We start from the raw sequence: 23,830 nt of genomic DNA, 5'->3' as shown, positions 1-23,830 counted from the left end.
TTAATCGCAGTGTAGATATAATGTCAGGGCACATCTACACAGTGAGGAACCCCTGCAGCTGGGCCCTGTCTTACGAATCCGGCTTTGCCTCCTTCTGCTCCTTGTTCCCCGGGACGGGATGATCTGCCCAGAGAGGCTGCAGCCAGTGGGTCTGGGCAGGTCTCGGGTCTGGGAATCCCCCCCACCATCTCCCCCTTCCCCCCCTGGTCCCATCTCCTCCATCACCCCCTTCCTCCCCGGTCCCATCTCCCCCTTCACCCCCCCAGTCCTGTCTCCCCACAGCTCCCCCTTACCCCCCTCGCTCCTGTCTCCCGCCCCTTGTCCCGTCTCCCCCCATCTCCCCCCCCACTCCCGTCTCCCCCTATCTCTCCTTTCCCCCCCCCAGGTCCCATCTCCCCCCATTTTCCCCTTCCCCCCGGGTCCCGTCTCCCTCCATTCCCCCTTCCCCCTCCGGTCCCATCTCCCCCCATCTCCTCCTTCCCCCCAGTCCCATCTTCCCCTTCCCCCCCCTCGGTCCTGTCTCCCGCCCCTGGTCCCGTCTCCCCCCATCTCCCTGTTTCCCCCCTCGGTCATGTCTCCCGCCCCCGGTCCAGTCTCCCCCCATTCCCGTCTCTCCCCATTTCCCCCTTCGGTCCCGTCACCCCCCGCCTGGGGGTTCTGAGCTCGTTGCCTGCAGGGTCCAGCACAGGGCTGCCCCTCCCCACAGCAGAGCAGGGCTAATGACGGGGCCCGCCCCCAGCGCAGGCCCCGCGGGACGGGGAGAGGCAGGACACGCGTGGGTCGGACACTCTCCAGCCGGGTGGGGGGCCTGCGCTGCCCGCGGCCGGAGCGGGGCAGGGCCGGGAGGGGCCCGGAGCGTGGGTAAGGGGCTAAGGGGCGGGGCTGTGGAGAACCCCGCCCCCAACGAGCAGCCCCGTCTCACAGCGCCCCCGCGCGCTGCGTTCCAACGGCTCTAACCGCCACAACCGTCACGTGTCTCCCCCCCGCCCCCGCCGCGCGCCGCGCGCCAACGGCTCTAACCGCCACAACCGTCACGAGTCTCCTCTCTCCGCCCCCGCCGCTCGCCAACGGCTCTAACCGCCACAACCGTGACGAGTCTCCTCCCCCCGCCCCCGCCCCCGCCCCCGCCGCTCGCCAACGGCTCTAACCGCCACAACCGTGACGAGTCTCCACCCCCGCCCCCGCCGCGCGCCAACGGCTCTAACCGCCACAACTGTCATGAGTCTCCTCCCCCACCCCCGCCGCGCGCCAACGGCTCTAACCGCCACAACTGTCATGAGTCTCCTCCCCCGCCCCCGCCGCGCTCCAACGGCTCTAACCGCCACAACCGTCACGAGTCTCCTTCCCCCGCCCCCGCCGCGCGCCAACGGCTCTAACCGCAACAACTGTCACGAGTCTCCTCCCCCCCGCCCCCGCCGCGCGCCAACGGCTCTAACCGCCACAACTGTCATGAGTCTCCTCCCCCCGTCCCCGCCGCGTTCCAACGGCTCTAACCGCCACAACTGTCACGAGTCTCCACCCCCCGCCCCCGCCGCGCGCCAACGGCTCTAACCGCCACAACTGTCACGAGTCTCCTCCCCCAACCCCTGGCGCGCGCCAACGGCTCTAACCGCCACAACCGTCACGAGTCTCTTCCCCCGCCCCCGCCGCGCGCCAACGGCTCTAACCGCCACAACTGTCACGAGTCTCCTCCCCCAAACCCTGGCGCGCGCCGCGCTCCAACGGCCACAACCGTCAGGTGTCTCTTCTCCCCGTGCCCCGTGATGCGCGTCACTTCCGGCCGGTACGCGGAGGACTCCGAGCGCGCGGTGGAGCCGGTAAGAGCCGAGCTGAGCTGAGCTGGGGGAGGAGACACCTGGGCCCGAGACCCCCCCGCCCTGGGCCGGGCTGGAAGCGGGGGCGGGACGGGGTCCCGGTGCGGCTCCGTAGCGATCGGGGGGTCAGTGGGGACCGGGAAACCCCCCTGGGGGGGGAGGTGAGTGTGTGTCCGTGTCTCACACCTGTCCCTCCCCCCGCTGCCACCTCCCCCCCGGCCCTACACACCGCCCCGCCCCCCCGGCTCCCTGCGGCCCGTGTGGTGGGGGAGAACCGTCCCTGTCCTACCTGCCAGCCCCCTCGTCAGACTGTTCCCGAGCTGAACGGCCTGAGCTCTGGGGACCCCCACCCAGATCTGAGTGGGGAGCAGCTCTGGGGAGAGGAGACCCCAGGCAGTGGGCAGCTGGGTAAAGAGACTGAAGTTGGGAGGAGAAACATTGACGTGTCCAAGGGCTCCCAGGCTGCCCCTGACAGAGCTAGAAAGAGAGCCCAGTTCTAGGGGTGTTTTGGGCACTGAAGGTCTCTGCCACCCTGGTGTTTCAGGCACTGGTGCAAACCCTTCGTATGGACAGAATTTACACTAGTGCCCTCTGATTGGCACGGGGGCACCATTTACACTAGTGCCCTCTGATTGGCACGGGGGCACCAAGTCACAGCCCCTCTGTGTTTTCCTCCTACCCATTGTCTACATGAATTGTGCTCTGTTTGGGGCAAGGACTGCACTGATTGGTAGAGGCGTTAGTTGGAGCAATTTGGTGGAGGTGTGATTGTGATATCAGAAGATCTGGGTCTGAGTCCTCCATGTGTGCGATGAAAGGAGAGAAGTGCATCTGTACCGTTCGCTTCCAGTCTGTCTCATTTCTGCACTGAGCTGTGCATGTTGTCAGGAGGAAACGGGACTGTTTGCCATGGGAATGGTCAGCAGTGAGATGGGATTTGAGAGCAGTCTGTGTGCTTCACGATGGGTGAGTGAATGTAGAACGTTAGCTGGAACTTCTGTGAGTAACGATGAAAGAGTTGTAAAAAGGGGTGAAGAGGTGTTCAACTGACCAAGTGTGCGGCTGTTTCTGGGGAGCGGGCCCAGTATCAGAGTGTAAAACAGGTGTCTGTAGCTCCTGTACAGCACAGCTCATCTAAAACCACATTCTGTCTTAGCAAAGGTAAGCTCTATCCCCTTCTCTTTGCTTCGGAAAGTTGCCTTTCCCAGGGCGTTGCTGCTTTTGTGAATTGCAGAATTAGGATTACAGTGGCATGTACCTTATCTCTGCCTTTCCTGATTATTACAAGTTTGAGTTTTGCTGATCTCTCTTCTGGAGGGGCACCAGACTGCTTCGGGCAACCTTAAATCACTAGGAAGTGAATTTCCTAGCTTTTTGCACAGAGCAATGTTGGCAGGAGGAGTTACCAGCGCTATAGGCAGTTGTGGGTCTCCCACAAGTTTTCAATCGGAGGCACAGAGAAGTGCAGTGACTTACCCAATGTCACCCAGCAGGCCCGTGACAGAGCGAGGAATAGTCTGGGTCCAATGCTCTCTCCCCCTAGGTGCTAGGTGATTCTGAAGTTTTGCTCCCCTCTCCTGTACTTTTTGTTACGGTGGAATGGGAATAATGGTCATGCTTTCAAGTATCTCTCTCCTTCTCTTCCTCCTCCTGACACCATTTCCAGCTTGGCCTCCCTTTCTTTTAAGTGTTTGCCATGGGCAGTTGGTAACAGAGCCAGGGAGAGAAATCTCTGACATGGTCTGTGCCCTAGCTGGGCCTTCTGCTCCTGCTCCAGCCATTCCCTAGCTCTGCCTCTCCTGCAAACAGGCCTCCTCCCCATACACTCTGGCCGGCCCCTGCACCCGATACACGTGTAACATGTGCCTTGAAACTATTCCTAGTTTGGATTTTGGATGATTAAATTTGTTAACTTCAGCTCCCCCACACTCCAGTTTCAGTTGTTTCCTGGTGTCCTGATGGTTTTCCATTGATAGTTTGGGATGGAGCAAGACTGGACAGTTGAGTCCATAAAGTAGATTTTCAATGTCAATGCTTTGTTCCGTACATATGACCCATAAGCTGATCTCTCAGTCACTGAGTCTTGGCCAGTGATGAGCTTTCTGTAGACACCTCACAGGACCATTCTCCAAGCGATGTGTTTGTTGTGATGGGTTTGTCAGTTCTCAGGTGAGAGCTGCTGGCAGAGATCAAGTGACCCTTTGCCAAGGGATCTCTGTGTCACTGTCTAACACCCATAGGCCAGGGAGAGGACGACTTTCTGCCAATGGCCTTCAGGACGGGTGCTGAGTTCACTGCAGTGCCCCTCGTCCCCTCTTCATTTCCCTTCTTGGTGTGCTGTCTGGGACGCTGCCCCGCTTCCTGCTCCCCAAGCCACCCGTATCAACTCCATGTGCCAGGCTGCTGGCAGCCCCCAGGGAGAGGCCATCCAGCCCATCAAACTGGAGCCCAACTGCTGGGCTGAGGCCTTCTAGGGTGCAGATCTGTGAGTCCAACTGTCCCCTGCCGCAGGGGTGCTACAGGGCACGTCCTTCTAGTGTGTCAGGCTCAACCCCCTGGCTGAGGCCTCGGGGCACTTTCTTCCTCTCTCAGGGCACCAGGTGAAACAGCAAAAGAGCCGACTGTAGGCACACAAGGATAAATAAAAGAATGAAAGAAAGAAATGGGGAAAGAACTGTGGACAGCTCCCATCAGGTGATTTACCCTAACCCGAACCCTAACCCTAACCCAACTGGGGATCTCTTGCTTATGCCTAGAAACTTTGCCTCCCCCCCCCCCCACAGAGTCCAAGCAGCATACAGATACTCAGTTCCTTCTGTATGGGGGTTTTTACCCCCTTCCTGCCATTGCTCTGAGCTGCAAACTCAGCCAAAGAAAAGTGAAGAGCACAACAAGAGTCTTGTGTCTTCTTTAATGTCCCATAATAGTCTCTCTGGTGTTGATGGACCTTTCCTGCCAGGCAGGGTGTAATGCATTCGGTTGCCAATCAGCACTTCACCTAGGTAAAGTCTGCTGATTTACATAGTCACAGAGCCTCACAATGCAACTAGTCAGATATTAACCCAGGCAGGAACTCACAAGCGTTCAATAAAGTCTAAACACTAAACACATTGTTATAATTCTAATACCTGTTTTAGCAATAATAACACAGGGGAGCCAGACTGATTCCAGGGGTGCGTTTGTCCATGTTCAGTTAAGACTTGGGAGCTTTGCAGGAGCTAACACCTCATCTACCAGTGTCACAGGCAGGATGGGCAGGGATGGTGCCTCTAGCCTCTGTTTGCCAGAAGCTGGGAATGGGTGACAGGGGATGGATCACTTGATGATTCCCTGTTCTGTTTCTTCCCTCTGAAGCACCTGGCATTGGCCGCTGAGCTAGATCACTCCATCTTTGGGGATATTTAAGAGCAGGCTAGACAAACCCCTCTCAGGGATGGTCTAGACCAGCAGTTCTCAAACTTCTGTACGGGTGACCCCTTTCAAATAGCAAGCCTCTCAGTGTGACACCCCTTATAAATTAAAAACACTTTTTAATATATTTTACACCATTATAAATATTGGATGCAAAGCACCGTTTGGGGTGGAGGATGACATCTTGCGACCCCCCATATAATAACCCCATGATCCCCTAAGGGGTGCTGACCCGCAGTTTGAGAACAGCTGAGCTAGATGGACCATTGGTCTGACACAGGGGCAGTTCTTATGTTCACGATCTCTGTCAGGAGTATCTACTCACTTGGAACTCACTGGGGAGCCACAGAAAGAAACAAGATGTGCTGAGACAAGGAGGCCCAGTCTCAGAGCCCCCGGCGTCATGCTTGCCAAAAGCTAAAACTAGGTCCAGCCCATGAAAGGGGCACTCCCAGGAGAGACTATATAATGGCTGGAGCATCCAACAACTTTGTAAACCCGAGAGAGCTGCTTTGGGGCAATGACAGGGAGAATCCTCCAAAGTGGCTCCTTTGATTCTGTTCTTCTCTGGCCTTTGGTTCATAGAATCACAAAACTGGAAGGGACCTCGAGAGGTCATCTAGTCCTGTCCCTTGCACTCAAGGCAGGAGGAAGTATTATCTAAACCATCCCTGAGAGGTGTTTGTACAACCTGCTCTAAAAAATCCACAGTCCATTATGACCCCCCCCCCCCCGATCCCTTTCTGGAGCAGATCCTCCTTCCTATGCAGTCATTTCCCATTTTGTATGTGTGCAACTGATTGTTCCTTCCTAAGTGAAGTACTTTGGATTCGTCCTTATTGAATTTCATCCTATTTACTTCAGACCATTTCTCCAGTTTGTCCAGATCATTTTGAATTTTAATTCTATCCTCCAAAGCCCTTGCAACCCCTCTCAGCTTGGTATCGTCCGCAAACTTGGTAAGTGTAACAGTGACTCTGCTACTGGGAGAGTTTCACCCTGTCTCAGAGAGTTACACCCTGGTGAGAGGGGGCTAGGCCTGTAATGGAATAAGGTCACTCTGTGCTTCACAGTTTGGCAGAACCTAGAATGTCCTTTAACAGGGAAAAATCCTGGGGGGAATCGGCTTGTGGAATGGACAAATATCCCATTTGAATGCTCTCACATTGCCCTTCTCACCCTGGCAGGCTACAGAATAACGTCCAGGTTTCGCTCCAGATCATCCCATCCTCCCAGGGGGAAGGAAATGGCTGCAATGGAGCTGGCTCAGGTAAGGGATTGTCAGGGGCTGGTGGTGGGTTCTGCTTGGAGGGAGAGGAGCAGTGGATGCATAGGAGGGTGGGAGCTGCTCGAGGTGGTGGGAGGCAGGAACTATCTAGGGTGGGGAGAGGGAGGAGACAGGATGTGACAAACCTGCTGAGACTTGTGTACTCTAGGGTGTGATGGGTTGTCACCCTAGGGTGCAGTCTGGGGAGCTTCTGGGAACCCTTGTGCCCTCTAACCCTCAAGCTGGGCTGGCCCTTCTCACACTGCTTTGCCGGAGATTCAGCCAGCCTCTCCAGGCCCTGTTATCACCCAAACGACAGCAGGTGGTGCCATACACCCAGCTAAGCTACCTGAGTGTTTTACCTTAACAACTCAAGGACAGAGAGAAGACATCAGCCAATTTCCCAGCTCCCCAACCTTGCACTCCTGCTGTAATATAAATCCAAAATGATACCATCTTATACTACACAGGAATCTCTATAATGTAAGCTCATAAATATAGTTCACCTTTCCCTTGATATGGGGAAGATACGCACAACAAGCTTGTGCTGACCAAGCTCAGATTTTCCCCAGACACTTCACTCAAAATACACTGATTACGATAAAGCATAAAACAAGTTTATTAACTACAGAAAGATTTTGTCGTTATAAGTGATAGCAAACAGATCAAAACAGATTACTTAGCCAATAACCAAAAACTCCAATAAGCCTAACATACAAAATGGATAGAATTTGAATTAGCAGTTTCTCACCTGATTGATGATAGAAGCAGTCCCCCAAGTTTCCATACACAAGCTAGAAATCCCTTTAGCCTGGGACCAACACTTCCCCCACTTCAGTCTTTGTTCCTCAGATGCTTCCAGGAGTTCCCTTGTGTGGGGAATGAGGCCAAGAGATGATGTCACACCCCACCTTACGTAGCTTTTCCATATGGTGGGAACCCTTTGTTCCAAACTCAGTTCCCAGTTCAGTTAGTGGAAAAATGCAGGTAGCAAAATGGAGTTCATTGTCATGTGGTCTGGTCACATGCCCTGCTGAGTCATGGTAGCCATCACTCCTAGGCTGGCTGACAAATTCACAGGGGGGCTAAGCTCTTCAACGGTCCGTTGTCTTTGTTGATGAGCTTTCAGCACTGTCTGGCTTCTTCATTGTTGTGCCTGAAAATCTCATTGTAGGTGTTACCCAGAGTAAGCACATGTGAAATACAGATACAGAGTCAATATCCATAACTTCAGAAACAAACATGATCCATGCACGCAAATAGGATAATCATAGTCAGCAAATCATAACTTTTCCAGTGACACGGTACATGACACATCTTGCACAAAATGCTTCATCATTATGTCCTAATGATATTATAATCCTACCACTATGCTGAATGTGGGGTATAGTGTCAGATAGGGCAAGCCACAGGGGTTGCCAACGGAACTTCCCCTCTTTGTGGAAGAGGCAATAACCCCCCAGCCAGGGCTGGGAAAACTTCCCAGGCTCCCAATGCTGGAGCCAGAATCCACTGACACTTCATTAGTTACTAGCACCCCCAATCTTTGTGGCAACTGCAAACTCTATCAGTGATGAATTTATATTTTCTTCTAGGTCATTAATAAGAATGTTAAATAGCACAGGGCCAAGACCCAATCCTTGCGGGAACCCCCTGGAAAAAAATCCACTCGACCACGGCTTCCCATTTACTATCACAGTTTTTAATCTATTTAATGTATGCCGTGTGTATTTTGTATCTTTCTAGTCAAAATGTTGTGCCGAACCAAGTCATATGCCTTACAGAAGTCTAGGTATGTTACATCAATACTATTAGTTGCAGCCAAACTTTTGATCTCATCCAATAAGGATATTCAGTTAGTTTGATAGGCTCTATTGTCTCTGAACCTTTGTTAATAGGCACTAATTATATTATCCTCCTTTAATTCTTTATTAAGTAAATCCATATTCACTGCTCCATTCTCTTGCACAGTATCGATGTCAGACTAACACTCTTGTAATTAGCTGGGTCACCTCTTTTACACTTTTTAAATATTGGCACAGTATTAGCTTTATTCCCATCTTCTGGAATTTCCCCGGTGTTCCAAGTCCTAATTAAAACATAAGAAATAGGGGTCACCAAATGAAATTAATAGGCAGCAGGTTTAAAACAAATGAAAGGAAATTCTTCTTCACACACACCGCACAGTTAACCTGTGGAACTCCTTGCCTGAGGAGGTTGTGAAGGCTGGGACTGTAACAGGGTTTAAAAGAGAACTGGATAAATTCATGGAGGTTAAGGCCATAAATGGCTCTTAGCCAGGCTGGGTAAGGAATGGTGTCCTTAGCCTCTGTTTGTCAGAGGATGGAGATGGATGGCAGGAGAGAGATCGCTTGATCATTGCCTCTTAGGTTCACTCCCTCTGGGGTACCTGGCATTGGCCACTGTCGGTAGACAGGATGCTGGGCTAGATGGACCCTTGGTCTGACCCAAGATGGCCATTCTTATTAACAGTCCTCCACACTCCTCCATCAGGCCTTTCAGAGCTCTTGCATACAAGTTATCAGAACCTGCTTATTTAAACATGTCTAATTGTAATACCTGCTGTTTAATGTCCTCGTGAGTTACTGTTGGAATGGAAAGACTGTCGTCTTCAACATCTTATGATATGACTTACATCATCTGTTTTTCTTCAAATCCAGAAGAGAAATATTTATTGAACACTTTTACCTCTTCTGCATGATTGTTGATGATAATTCTGCCTTTTCCATCTAGTAATTTACCACTACCATTGTTAGGGATGAATTTTGTACTTAATATACTTTTTAAAAACTTTCATTCTTATTTTCATTGGTTGATCATTGATTTCTGATAACTTCCCTACCAATTTTCTACAATTCTGACCTTTTGACTCATAGTCTTTACTCTTAACTTCCCCTTTCTTCCATATATTTTATTTGGAGAGTGTTGGGACTCCTACCAGGGAGCCACCAGCAGGGTCCAGAGACAGCCCCATCTCCTGTATAAACCTCTGGCTAGTGGGTATGTGATAAATGTGATGACCCTGCCTCCGTCTGTCTGCTGGGAGACACAAAGGTTTTCTCTTTCCACCCTCTGATGGCTCCTGGCTGCTCTAGGAAAGGTGGGGCGGGACTGTTAACATGTGCCTCCCGGAGCTTCCATTTCCCTGGTACTGCTGTTCCATGAATAGTGGGGTTGTGAGTGGGGCAGCAGGTACTGAGAGTTGGACTCTTGCTCTTTCAGGGACCGGTGACTTTCGAGGAGGTAGCTGTGTATTTCACCAGGGAAGAGGGGGCTCTGCTGGACCCCGCTCAGAGAGCCCTCTACAGGGATGTCATGCAGGAGAATTACGAGACGGTGGTCTTGCTGGGTAAGGAGTCCTCTCCCCTGGGTTATTAGAAGCTGTGGAGTCTCTAAAGAACCTGAGTAGTAATAACTCTATACTTTTATTCATCATATAAGTTTTGACAAGTTTCCTTGTCCCCTTTTTTTTTTGCCTCATCTCCCACTAACTAGCATAATTTTTGGACATGTGCCTTTTTGGTGCCGCCAGTCATTTGAAAATTGCATTGAAGGTATCCTTATTGGATACATTCATAACTACATTAATCACTGTAGCTTTCATGCCTTTTCCTCATTGTAAGAGGAAAATATGCCGCCTGTAGAATTCTAAATGGAGTAAATAGGTGTGTGACTCATGCATGGGCTTGTGTGACAGTCAGATGAGCTCCTCTTTTGATAGGAGAGCGTATAATGTTGGCATTCAGGTCCCCATGGGTGATGGGAGAACAGAGATGTGGGAGGGACGGAGAAGTGGGGAGTAGATAATTCTGGGGTGCCAGGACATGGGGAGGGTGTGTGCAGGGTTAGAGCTAAGAATCAGCAGGGAGGGAGGAGGTTCTAAGAGATGAGGAGGGAACACAAGAATCTCCCAAGGTGCCAGGAGGTGGTGCTGGCTGAGAATAATGGGACGAAGGGGAGGGGAGTGTGGAGGAAGGGCACCCAGGAAGTGGGCTGGGTGGGTCAGTGGGAGGGAGGAGAGCTGTGGGGGATCCCAGACCTTTAACCCCGAATTCCTACCCAAGCCTTGTAGCTTTAGAGCCTCGACTCCAGTTTTATTTCTGTTCAATTTCACTTAATTATACATTTTTTTCCCCAAATATTATTACTTTAACTCTTGATCTCCCTCTCCCACTCATTACCGCCCTCCCCCATATAACTTCCCCATCTGTGGCAACTGATTCTGAGTCCTTTCTGCATTCCTCCCTCCCATAGCATGGCCCTTATCCGGGCACAAATGAGGACTTTGTTGATGAAGTGATGGGGTGGTAGTGTAGCCTGTACAACTTTTACACCTATAAGATTACGTATTCCGAAGCCATTCACACCAGTCTTGCTTATCTCGATACGCCGATACAGTCTGTTCCCCAGTGTTCCCTGCCCAGCTCTGATGCCGCAGAGCGTTTACCCTGTGTCCCCCTTCCCAGCTCTGATGGCGCGGAGCCTTGCCTGTGTCCCTGTTCCCTTATCCTGTTCACCCCTTAACAAACATTCAACATTGATGTGGCCTTATCTGGTGTACTGTGTGCAGTTTTGGGCCCCGCACTACAAGAAGGATGTGGAAAAATTGGAAAGCGTCAAGCGGAGAACAACAAAAATGACTAGGGAACTGGAACACATGACTTCTGAGGAGAGGCTGAGGGAATTGGGATTATTTAGTCTGCAGAAGAAACGAATGAGGGAGGATTTGATAGCTGCTTTCAACTATCTGAAGGGGGGTACAAAGAGGATGGATCTAGACTGTTCCGAGTGGTAGTAGATGACAGAACAAGGACTAATGGTCTTAAGTTGCAGTGCGGGAGGTCTAGGTTGGATATTAAGAAAAATGTTTTCCCAAGGAGGGGGGTGAAGCACTGGAATGGGTTCACTAGGGAGGTGGTGGAATCTCCTTCCTTAGAGGTTTTTAAGGTCTGGCTTGACAAAGCCCTGGCTGGGATGATTTAGTTGGGATTGGTCCTGCTTTGAGCAGGGGGTTGGACTAGATACCTCCTGAGGTCCCTTCCAACCCTGATATTCTATGATTCATAGAATCTATGGTTCCAATTTATCTTCTCTCTCCTGTTTGACTCAGTTTATATAGTAATATTCTCAGCTATACCTGAGCCAATCATTGTGCTGAAATTTAACTAACCAGTTCTAACATATTGTAACATAATTCTCTAACCAATTATATCCCACTATCCTAATTATCTTACACTTAGCAAAATTAATTATACAACAGACAGAAACAATTAGAGAACCAGACTGATTAACAGGGTAAAAGTGGTGGCCATAAAGATAAAACAATACAGAAATGAGTGTTTCACAACCACAACCATTGATAAGTGATTTATTGCCAGACAGTGTAGCCTGATTTGGAGTGTGTTAGTAATGTTGATTTAATTTATCCACATAATGTATTTCTATTTAATTAATTTTAATTAATTGATATTAAAATAATTATGGATATTAATTAGTATGGGCTTAGGCTCTCCAATTTGTTTGATCAGAAGAATAGTGAAAAGTGCAAGGTCATGCATTTAGGGATTAATAACAAGAATTTTGGTTATAAATTGGGGACACATCAGTTGGAAGTAACAGAGGAGGAGAAGGACCTCGGAGTATTGGTTGATCACAGAATGACTATGAGCCGCCAATATGATATGGCTGTTAAAAAAGCTAATGCGGTCTTGGGATGCATCAGGCAAGGTATTTCCAGCAAAGATAAGGAGGTGTTAGTACTGTTATACAAGGCACTGGTGAGCCCTCATCTGGAATACTGTGTGCAGTTCCGGTCTCCCACATTTAAGAAGAATGAATTCAAACTGGAACAGGTTCAGAGACGGGCTACTAGGATGATCTGAGGAATGGAAAACCTGTTTTATGAAAGGAGACTCAAAGAGCTTGGCTTCTTTAACCTAACCAAAAGAAGGCTGAGGGGGGATATGATGACTTTTTATAAATATATCAGAGGGATAAATATCAGGGAGGGAGAGGAATTATTTAAGCTCAGCACTAATGTAGACACAAGAACAAATGGGTATAAATTGGACACTAGGAAGTTTAGACTTGAAATTAGATGAAGGTTTCTAACCATCAGAGGAGTGAAGTTCTGGAACAGCCTTCCAAGGGGAGTAGTGGGGGCAAAAGACATACCTGGCTTCAAGACTAAGCTTGATAAGTTTACGGAGGGGATGGTATGATGGGATAGCCTAATTTTGGCAACTGATCTTTGATTATCAACAGATAAATATGCCCAGTGGTCGGTGATGGGATGTTGGATGGGGTGGGATCTGAGTTACTACAGAGAATTCTTTCCTGGGTGCTGGCTGGTGAGTCTTGCCCACATGATCAGGGTTTAGCTGATCGCCATATTTGGGATTGGGAAGGAATTTTCCTCCAGGGCAGATTGGCAGAGGCCCTGGAGGTTTTTTGCCTTCCTCTGCCACGTGGGGCATGGGTCACTTGCTGGAGGATTCTCTGCACCTTGAGGTCTTTAAACCACAATTTGAGGAGTTCAGTAACTCAGACATAGGTTAGGGGTTTGATACAGGAGTGGGTGGGTGAGATTCTGTGCCCTGCGTTGTGCAGGGGGTCAGACTAGATGATCATAATGGTCCCTTCTGACCTTAAAGTCTATGAGTATGAGAAGATAAAAGTTCGTCCTGAATCAGGGCTTCACAGATGTTCTAAAAAGACCTTCGGAGGCATGACAGGAAGCTCACACTGGGACAGATATAGTCATAAAGACCTTTTATTAAAATCAATGAAATAGTAAGCAGGTGGTAAAACAGAATTACAGAGTTGCAATTGTACTAGTTTTATTCAAGAGATACATATGATAATACAATATTATGTGCTGGAAACTTTGGTTAATACTCACACTCTTTTTTAATAACCTGGTGTTGGAAGATACAGGACCCCGTCTCTGGTGGTTCCGGCTTCACAGCTCTAGCAGAGGAAGCTAATGCAGAGCTGTTAAAGCTGTTTACTCTCTAACTGAACTCAATAAACCTTAAACTGAAATAAAGCGTAGGGAAACCAAGTGTAGCCTAGTCCCCCTAAAACTTAAAAGTTTGAAAAGGAACCAAGTTCGATCTATTAATAGTTAATAGGTGTCGTAGATGGGTAGCATCGATACGTTGTTGAAGATGGGGACAGTGAAGAGTAGATAGGTGGGTAGCTTGCCTCTAAAATGGAGAGATGAATCGCCTTTTTATAGGGCATTGGTTGTAAATCCTTCCTCTTATGCCCAAATTTCATCCTTCCCCCACAGAAAGGTGAGGGTACACTTACCCCATAGGCTAGTATGTCTGTGTGTATGGATGACAAGTATGTGCACTCTTGTGGTTTACTTGTTACGTCTGTGGGTACAACTTTGAAAAGTGCCCTTTGCCATCCTGCATTGTCTACTGGGTTAGGCAAAAATCTCGAGACATCTGGTGGGTGTTTTAGCTATTTGGGTCATCTCTACTCTTCTGGGAAAAGGGTCCCAATATAGATATGCTAAGTTTGTCTTAGCTTAATATACAGGGTTTTAGCCTGTTGGTCTCTTGTATTACAGCTAAACTTATTTTTAATATAAATCTGTAAACCTATTACATCAAATACTCAAATTTATAAGAAAAGATATATCTATGCAAGCAAGCAGATTAAACCTTAGGGCTACAACAGGATGCTCTCCAACTAAGTTTTCTTTAACCATCTTAAGATCTGTATTTTAATTTGGTGGTGATGGGCACTATCCGAACTGGATCATCTTCCTAACAGCCCAGTAGCACCTTATTTCAGTGTGACTGGTTTGGGGTGTGAGGAGGTGACCCTTCGCTTCCCATCTTATGGCTGCCCCTGTTCCTTAGCCAAAGGCCTTTGCCTAAGAACAAGGTCTCAGACTATCCTCGTGCAAGAAGGGCCATACACAGGCAGACTGTGATTTTGATTCTTTGGTTTTATACCCCTGTAACTAGCTAAGTGAAAAAATATACCTAAGTTCTTAAAGTATAGGCTTCACAGGCAGGCCTGAATATCTCTATTCTAACAGTGGGTTCTACCCCTTCCCCCATTCTGTGTCTGTCTTGTCTATTTAGATTGTAAATTCTTCAGGACATGAGCCATCTACTATCCTGTGTTTGTACTTGTCCAAGCACAATGGGGACCCACTGTTAGTTGGTCCTTAGGCACTAAGGTAATGAATATGATTTATAATAACAATAATTCTCCTGCCACTTCAAGCCAAGGAAGCTGGCCTTGGTATTTTACTGCTTAAAAATGAGCTGGGATTAAAACCATGGAATATTCTTTGACAAGTATCCCACAAATTCCACTGACTTCCCTTGTTTTCTTTGCCTGGAATAGGGTTTCCAATTTCCAAACCTGATGTGATCTCGCAGTTCGAACGAGGGGAGGAACCATGGGTCCCCGACCTCCAGGCCTCTGAGAAAGAAGTGCTCCTGAGAGCTGCCTGCACAGGTGAGGAATTGGTTAAACCAACCCAACAACTGTTTAGGAATGCAGGAAACATTTGGCATGACCTACAAAGACCTTGTGAGCTCTCCGAGTTCAGGATTGTTCCCTGCAGATGTGGAATGATTATGGCAGATGTCACTCATGGCTTCCCTCCTACCCTGAATGACAACTGGCAGCAGGTCCCTCCTTGATCTCACTTTCCCCTGAGTGTTCTGGTGATATGTGGACCCAGAACTGATCCCTTCCTCTCTCCTCTGGGTAAGGGTTTGGGGGAAATCAGATCTCTGAGATTTCCTTTCTTTCTGGCACAGAAAGTGACCTCTGTCTGGATTCTCTCTGTCTTTCATTCAGGTGATGGGATGGTGAATGAGAATGAGGAGAAACCCCAGCAGGAAGGTGCTCAGCAAGAACAACCTCATGGTACGTTTTCAGGAAGATCCAAAGGGAAAATTTCCAGGAGTTGTGCATGCCGAGAAAAAGCAAAAGCCTGTGAGACTCGGCAGACTCAGCAGATGCCAGAGGAAAACTTCAGTAGCCACTCAGACCTTATTACACACAAGAGAATCAACTTGGAATGGAGACGCTACACATGCCACGAATGCGGGAAAAGCTTCAGTGGGACCTCTGCCCTTATCAGACACCACAGAACCCACACTGGAGAGAAACCCTACATGTGCTCTGAGTGCGGAAAAAGCTTCGGTCAGCACTCAACCCTTACCACACATCAGAGAATTCACACAGGAGAGACGCCCTACATGTGCTCCGAGTGCGGGAAAAGCTTCAGTGATCATTCAGCCCTTACCACACATATGAGAGTCCACACAGGAGAGACGCCCTACACATGCCCTGAGTGCGGGAAAAGCTTCATTGATAGTTCAAGCCTCATCTCACATCAGCGAATCCACACTGGAGAGACGCCCTACACATGCTCTGAGTGCGGGAAAAGCTTTAATCACAGCTCTACCTTGAGCAAACATGGGAGAATCCACACGGGTGAGAAACCTTATGGATGCTCTGAGTGCGGGAAAAGCTTCAGTCGGCGTTCAGACCTTATTACGCATCAGAGAACCCACACAGGGGAGAAGCCCTACACGTGCTCTGAGTGCGGGAAATGCTTCAGTCAGCGCTCAACCCTTATCGCACATAAGAGAATCCACACAGGGGAGACACCCTACACATGCTCTGAATGCGGGAAAAGCTTCAGTCAGCACTCAACTCTTATCTCACATGAGAGAATCCACACGGGAGAGAAGCCCTACACGTGCTCCGATTGCGGGAAACGCTTTAATCACAGCTCTACCCTGAGCACACACAGGAGAATCCACACGGGTGAGAAACCTTATGGATGCTCTGAGTGTGGGAAAAGCTTCATTCATAGTTCAGCCCTCATCTCACATCGTAGAATCCACACAGGAGGGACGCCCTACATGTGCTCTGAGTGCGGGAAAAGCTTTGGTCATCACTCAGCCCTTATCACACATCAGCGAATCCACACGGGTGAGACGCCTTACACATGCTGAGTGTGGGAAAAGCTTTAATCACAGCTCTGCCTGAGGAAACATGGGAGAATCCACATGGCTGAGAAACCTTATGGAGTGTGGGAAAAGATTTAGTCAGCGTTCAAACCTTATCTCACATCAGAGAGCCGACACAGGAGAGAAGCCCTAGACATGCTCTTAGTGCAGGTAAAGCTTCAATTGGACTTCAAACCTTATCACGCATCAGAGAATCCACAGGGAGACGCCCTTCACATGCTCTGAGTGTGGGAAAAGCTGCAGACGGAGCTCTGACCTGACCTGATTATACATCAGAGAATCCACACTGGTGAGAAACCTTAAGGATGCTCTGAGTGCGGAAAAAGCCTCAAAAATAGCTCACACCTTATTAGACGTCGGAAAATCCACACGAGAGACCTGTAACACACGTCTTGATTAGGGCTGGCCAAATATTTTTTTTTTCTTTAATAATCACATTTGCTAATTCCCACATAGTGATCTGTGCACCATCTTCACTGTGGTCTCAGGTCCACCAGATGAGTTGCCTACTTCTGCCTTTTGCAGCTCACCCTTCTTTGGGGTCAGTCCTGAGATCTCTTCTATCAACTCCTTTCCTTTTGAGTCTTAGGAACATGTGTCCCTCCAGCCAGGTTGTTCTGTTTCCAGTGCGTGAATCATTATCAAAGTTACTGGAATCCAAATGCTCCATGCCTTGAGAGCCATATGCTGGTTTGGGTTTGTTAGTGATGTTGGTATCTGTAGCTTAAGAAAACAATTTTAGTTGCGAGATATGAGCCCATTTTAGCTTGACCTCTTTATCCGTTACACCAAAGGGCTGAGCCGGTCCACAATAGAATATGGACCTATCCATTTACATTCCAAATTGTGCTCCCTTCTATCCAATTTTAAATACATAACCAGATCTCTGGGATCCCAGAGCTGGGAGTTACCAGCTTTTTGCTTATGGAGTCTGTTATTCATTTTATCAATGGCCTCATTAATCCGGTATTGCAAGGTTAATTTGTCCTCCTGTAATTGTTTGAGCCACTGAAAATAATCATGTTGTGGTGTTACCACATCTATTTCCCCTGATCCTAAACCCATCTGTGTGGGATCAATCATCAGTTTCATCAGCTGTCCAAATAAAATTTGAAATGGCTGGATTTTTGTTTTCAGCCGGTTGCTACTGCGGATGGCAGCCAGAATTAGAGGCAGCTTCTCTGGACAATTTTTCCCAGTATTACTTACCACCTTACGTAGGGCTTCTTTAATAGAACAATTCATGTGCTCTACTTGCCCTGATGATTGAGGGCGATAGGGGATGTGAAATTTTTGTTTAATACCTAAGGCTTGTAATAAGCTAGTAAACATTTTCCCTACAAATGCTCCTCCATTGTCTGAATCTATTATCTCAGGAGTTCCATAATGACAGATCACCTCAGTAAATAATTTTTTTGCAGCTTCTGTGGTGGTGTTTCTTCTAGTGGGGAATGCCTCTACCCAACCAGAGAAGGCATCTAAGATTACCAGTAGGTACCGGAATCCCTCTTTGCTCCATGGCAATTTGTCTATGTAATCAATTTGTATTCTATGCCAGGGACCTACTCATCTCTGGTGCATAAGGGGCTGGTAATGTGGTGGCCGGGCTTTATCCTGAGCACACCTGATGCAATTTTGAACCCAAGTTTTAACAGCATCTTCCATTCCTTTCCACTGGGCTACCTCTTTTAGCCTGCTTAGCGTCCCTTCCACTCCCTCATGCATGAACTGATGTGCAACATTAACCAGTTCCTGTTTTTCTATCTTTCCTGGGGTTCTGTTTGGGGAATTTAAACAGTTATTGTTATTAACAAGTTCATCAATTGACTGCGGATCCCCCATTATCTTTCCCGCCTGACTTCTAGTTGCTACTGCAGTTATATCATACTGCCGTGCTATACCATCTACTTTATTATTCCAAAAAGCCTCGGGGGTGTTCTGTCTTCTATGTGCCTTTACGTGCCTGATCTTTAAACAGCCAGGATGTTGTGTTACCCACTGGTAAATCCATTTCCACTCCTCTACATACAAAATGCCTTTCTCATCTGCTGCCTTCCACCCATTTCTTTCCCAGTCATGCATCCAGTATTGTATTCCCTTGACACAGAAATCACTATCTGCATAGATAAACACAGGTCTGGGGTTGTTCTTATATTGCTGTAGTACCCGATATATGGCATGGAGTTCAGCATGCTGGGCTGACCCATGATCCAAATATCCCTGTAGTATTTCCTCTTCTAAGTTAATTGCTGCATATTTAATTTTCCTTATGCCTTTAAGCACCATTGAGCTCCCATCTGTGAACCACACGTATCCCTCTATCCCAATGGTATCTAGTTCCTCCAAGGGGAGTGCCTGTATCAGGGCTATTCGTTGCTCTAATGTAACCTCGGGGCAGTCATGTTTATTTCCTTTTTCAATTAGAGCGTGAGTCAATAGGTCAGGTCTAGACACGGTCTCGGTGGTGACTCCTCTGTTTATCAATGTGAGGGTCCACTGAGCCATGCGGGTGTTTGAGACCTTGCCCCCAACCAGTTTCCCACACAGAATGTACTTTAAAGGGGTGCAGGTACTTTGGATTGTTAGGGGAGCCGTTCCAGTTAGGGGTTCAAAAGACTGGACTGCCCACACCGCTGCCAAACATTCCCTCTCACAGGGATCAAAATTCATTTCTGGCCCCTGTAACTTCCTAGATTCGTAAGCTACCGGTACCAGTTTATCTTCTTCATTCTTTTGGAGGAGAGTAGCTGCTAATGCCAGGTCGTTAGCCACGAGTCGGATTACAAACGGCTGGGACTCATCTGGGAATTGCAGAGCAGGGGCTGTCGGGGCTTTTTGTTTAAGCACCCTTAGAGCCTCCTCTTGCTTTGACCCCCACTCCCACTTTACCTTTTTCTTAAGCAGTTTCCATAAGGGCAGTGTAATCTCAGCATATTTATAAATATGAGATCTTCGAAAATTAAACCCTCCCAACAAGACTCATAGGGAATGTTGGTTGGTAGGAGCTGGCATTTCTATCAGGGCTCTTACTTTTTGTTGGTCTACCTGCCTCCCTTCCTTTCCTATAACAATGCCTAGATAAGTCACTTGAGATTGGATCAACTGGGCTTTTTCTAAGGTAACCTTAAAACCAGTCTCTTGGATTAGAGCCAAAACATTTTCAGTTAATCATGTTACCTGTGCCTCAGTTTCCCCAAAAATTAAAATATCTACATAGGAAAACACAAAGGACCAATCTTGTGGGCTAAGGCGATCCAGCATGTCTATCACATGTTTGTGAGCTATAGCTGGGCTACTGTGAAATCCTTGGGGTAGACACTGGAATGCCCATTGATGCCCATTGACCGTGAAGGCAAATCTATCCTGTGAGTCTGGGTGCAATGGGATAGCAAAGAAGCAATTAGCCAAATCAATGACTGAGAAATACTTTGAAGTAGCCTGAACCTTTTGAATTACCTGAGTCATGTCGGCTACTATAAGGCTCATAGGGATTGTGCCTTTGTTAACACGCCTATAGTCAATAGTTAAACACCAAGATTTGCCGTCTGCCTTGAGGACTGGCCAGACGGGAGAGTTAAAAGGGGAGTTAGTTTTTTGAATGACCCCCTGCTGTTCTACGTCCTGGACTGTTTGCTGTAACTGTGTTTCAGCCTCCTTGGGATAGAGGGGTATTGTTTTTGACGGGGTACCAAATCCCCAGTGATTTTTACACAAGCCTGTATTTTCCCACAGTCTGTTTTTTTTTTTTTTTAGTCCAGATAGTGGGGAATTTTGAGCGCCACACCTCAGCTTGCTGAGTTATTGTGGTGGCGGCTACTGGTCCCCCTTTGGTTAGAGGGGTCCTCTGTTCCACTTTTCCCTTATGGGGAGGGGGCATGTCCAGTTTCCATAAAGTGCTCCGTGGTAAATCAATTATTATGCAATTTTTAAATAGCCAGTTTGTGCCAAGAATCGTATCATTTGTCATGTCTGGGGTCTGGATCAGATCTCCGTGGGTTCTAAACGCTTGCATGGAGAACGGCACTTCTGCTCACTCCCATCCTGTACTGGGCATCCCTTGAAAGGACTGCAGTGTGACTTGTTTGATTCTAGTGCCGGCTGATGGCTGAGCTCTAATTAGCGAAACTGCAGCGCCTGTGTCAATTAAAGCCAATGTAGGAGCACATGTGCCCTGCCGGATATAAATACATGGTCGACCTTCGGGGTCCCATGCAATTTTACTGATGAACCTCCAACGTGGTGCTCCTACATATGGAGGAGGCTCAGTATCCAGAGGGTCTCCCTATACCGTATCTCCTGGGAATGGGAGAGGGTCCGTAAATACAGAAGGAGAAGGGGGAGGGAGAGGAGCTGTCGGTGTTAGTATGCTCGCTACTCTCCTCTCCTTAGAAAACATCTGAAGTTTAAAAGCTTCTGCCAATAAGTTCCGTGTGGGTGCCCCGTCCCACTTGTCTCTATCTGCCCCGTGTTGCATTAACACCTTCCAGGCCATGCGGCAAGCGTCTCTTTCAGTTAACTCTTCCTTGCCTGGAGCTGGGGTGTCTGTTTTAAATTTCTGGAGGGAGGTCTGGGTACAAATTATCCCTTTGTCTTCCTCCATAGTACCCTCTACCCCGAGATCTACCTCTAGTGTGTGCTCCCCGTGCCCCAGTTATGCCTTTATTGCTGCTTTCATTAGAATAAGTAACCAGGGGGTCTAATGCTGCAACATACGCCACTCGTTCCTTTTTTATGGTAGGGGCAGGACCAGAATATGTAAGTATTTGCCGGACCATGTCTCTTAGTTCCCGTAATGTGGCAGGCTGGCCGGGTTGCCACACTCCCAGTCTCATTGCATAAAACAGTTGTAAGGAGGCCGCGCATTCTCTTAAAGAATCTACACTGAAAGGCACCAGGTCCAGTTTAGTGGCCATATCACGTGTAACTACGCCAGCCATCATCTGCATGAGACCCCATCGGGTTAAAAACGTTTCGGGGTCCTCATCAGTTTCCTGTGAAATCGCAGTGGCTTGGGCCATGATATTACGCCTGCCCATTAGTTCTGCAAATTTTGTCAGAACATCCATTAGCTGGTAATCCCCATCAATCCTGAACCTGTCTATAAGCCCCCGCATATCTGGAGCTGCACAAATGCTCATTAAGCAGTGCAGTTCTTATGAGTTTAGATCCTCCCTTTCTCCCACTACAAGAGCATTCACACTCCATCTAGAGAAATTTTCCCATTTTAAAATCCCCAGCCACTTTGCCATGGCCTGGAGATTGGAGGCAGAAACAGGCGCTGTTGTTACTGTTTCACTCCCACCACCCTCTTTCATGGTGGTGATTGTTTTCTTTGTTATTGTTGAAATGGCCTTTTGGCTCTCGGAGGAGGAATCTACCCAAATATCCCCTTCCCAATCTCCAGAGGGGTCTAAAAAGTGTGCCCCAACTGGGGTCTCAAATATCGCTTCTCCTGAAGTTACTGCTGCAACTTGACTGTTTGCAAATTCCACTTTTTGTTCTAGTTGTTTGATAAGGGATTTACAGTGGTTATGGTCAATAGGGCCTTTCCCCTGTTCTAAAGTTAACTTTTTGACCATTCCCTGTAAAACCTGGTTTTCTTTTTCAATTCTCTCCTGTAAGATTTGAGAGTGTTGTTTTAACTCTCTGTACTCATCCTTAAAGGAGTCTAGCTGGGTTTGGCTGCTAATGGGCAAACATTTCCATTTCTCTGCTTCTGCAGCAGAGGCTTGTAAATCTTGGTGCAGTTTCTCCTTTTCATTTTCACATTCAGCCAATCGAAGGAATACCTCATTACAGGTTTTCCATAGAAGCCAACTGCAGCAGCTTCTTTTTTTATTGGAGTTGAGGGTTTATATATTAATATATATTGAGCCAATTTATCTTCTAGGTCTGAAATCGTATGGACATCAGCTAGCACTTGATCAGACCAAGGGCTGTGTCCAAATTTTTGCAAAATTTGTTCAAAAGGGGTAACATCTTTTACAAACACCAATTTTTCAGTCCCCTCTCTGGGAGCCTTCTTAAAAGACTGCTTACCTTTAAACATTTTCTAGTGTACCCAACCTCCTATTGGGATTACAACAGCAATGCTTATTCTCTTTACCTGGAGCAAGAAATTTAATTCTTCTCCCTTCTTTCTACTGCCGGCACTCTACGACCGGGGGAGTGAGAAAGCTACTTCTCCTCCTCTCTATACCCGGCCTCCTACCACCGGGGGTGTGCACCTCTTAATGATCGATCACTTTCCAATACTCAGTATTAAAGTTTGTTTCTTTACTCAATAAATGCTCGTGGTACCTTCCCCCTTTTGCAATTCTCCACCAGAATGTTGTACTCAAAGTACTATACAGGATCTTTTCCAGGGAGATTAAGGCAAAACGCCACATTTATTAGTAATACAGGTATCAATACTCTATGATATGCATATGAGATATATATCACAGTTGTGAAAGTAGAATGAATTATATTGTGAAAATAGAAAGGATTAAAGAAATGCTGTCTGTACCTTTAAGCAAAATTGTTGGAATGCTGCAATCCAGGTGTCAGGAATACAGACATTAACATAGAACAATTGCACCGTTTAAGGGCAATTGGTGAAGCATTAGCCTTAGATGGATAACAGTTAGTAAGGAAGTAGGATATGCATGCTGTGCCCCAGGTGAATTTTACAGTTTTGCTTTCTTTGTCCCTTTGTCTAATTCCCACTCTTTTATCTGTATAAATAAGATAGTTTATGCCTTGCATGGTGCTTACGTTATCTGGGTGCTACTGGCGGAGCACTGCGCTAATAAAACAGAGTGGTCTGACAAACTGTGAGTCCTGAGTCTAACTTTGACAATTTGGAGGTTCCACCGAGATGGCAACCGTCTTCACTGGGGCTGTGTGATTCCTGACCGTTTTTGTAGGATGACCGTGGTAGCCGGCACCTGGGCATTTGGCCTGAGCGGTCATCCACTAGAGCGGAAAGGCGCATAGCCACAGTGAGGTCTACGCCATCAAACCTGTTGGTTCCCACTCTGTTCTGGTAGGGATCCCAGGATCTGACATCAGGAATCTAGTCAGGTAATTATTTCTGTGTTTTGTCCGGACTGAGGACTGTTCTGTCTCTGTGTCTATCTGTACTCTTGTGGAGTGTTTGAGTCTGGGTGCCGTCTCCGTCCGGGGATCGGCCGACCAAGGGGTTCCTGTCCCCACGGTCTGAGTGGAATCTGCACAATCGCAACCGCACCGCACTTTGGGTAGAACCCCTGGTGTGAAAGCAAGGGCGATTGAGGTAGTAGCCTGTGGGTTCCTTT

General features: G+C 47.9%; 1 protein-coding gene and 1 pseudogene across 1 annotated transcript in view; both read left to right on the top strand.

The window, feature by feature from the left end:
• The window catches only part of LOC115643461, a 591,865-nt pseudogene that overhangs the window by 101,407 nt on the left and 466,628 nt on the right, over positions 1-23,830 (top strand).
• The window catches only part of LOC115643458 (zinc finger protein 271-like), a 200,782-nt gene that overhangs the window by 66,894 nt on the left and 110,058 nt on the right, over positions 1-23,830 (top strand). Inside the window, exons 5-6 of the mRNA XM_030547509.1 lie at positions 9,736-9,862; positions 14,887-15,000. Coding sequence (XP_030403369.1) covers positions 9,736-9,862; positions 14,887-15,000 — 241 coding nt within the window. The remainder of the gene's footprint in view (positions 1-9,735; positions 9,863-14,886; positions 15,001-23,830) is intronic.

This window comes from Gopherus evgoodei, unplaced genomic scaffold (genome assembly GCF_007399415.2).
Source record: "Gopherus evgoodei ecotype Sinaloan lineage unplaced genomic scaffold, rGopEvg1_v1.p scaffold_60_arrow_ctg1, whole genome shotgun sequence".
NCBI lineage: Eukaryota > Metazoa > Chordata > Testudines > Testudinidae > Gopherus > Gopherus evgoodei.
The sequence above is the reverse complement of the archived record's forward strand: the minus strand, read 5'-3'. Positions and strand labels throughout refer to the sequence as shown.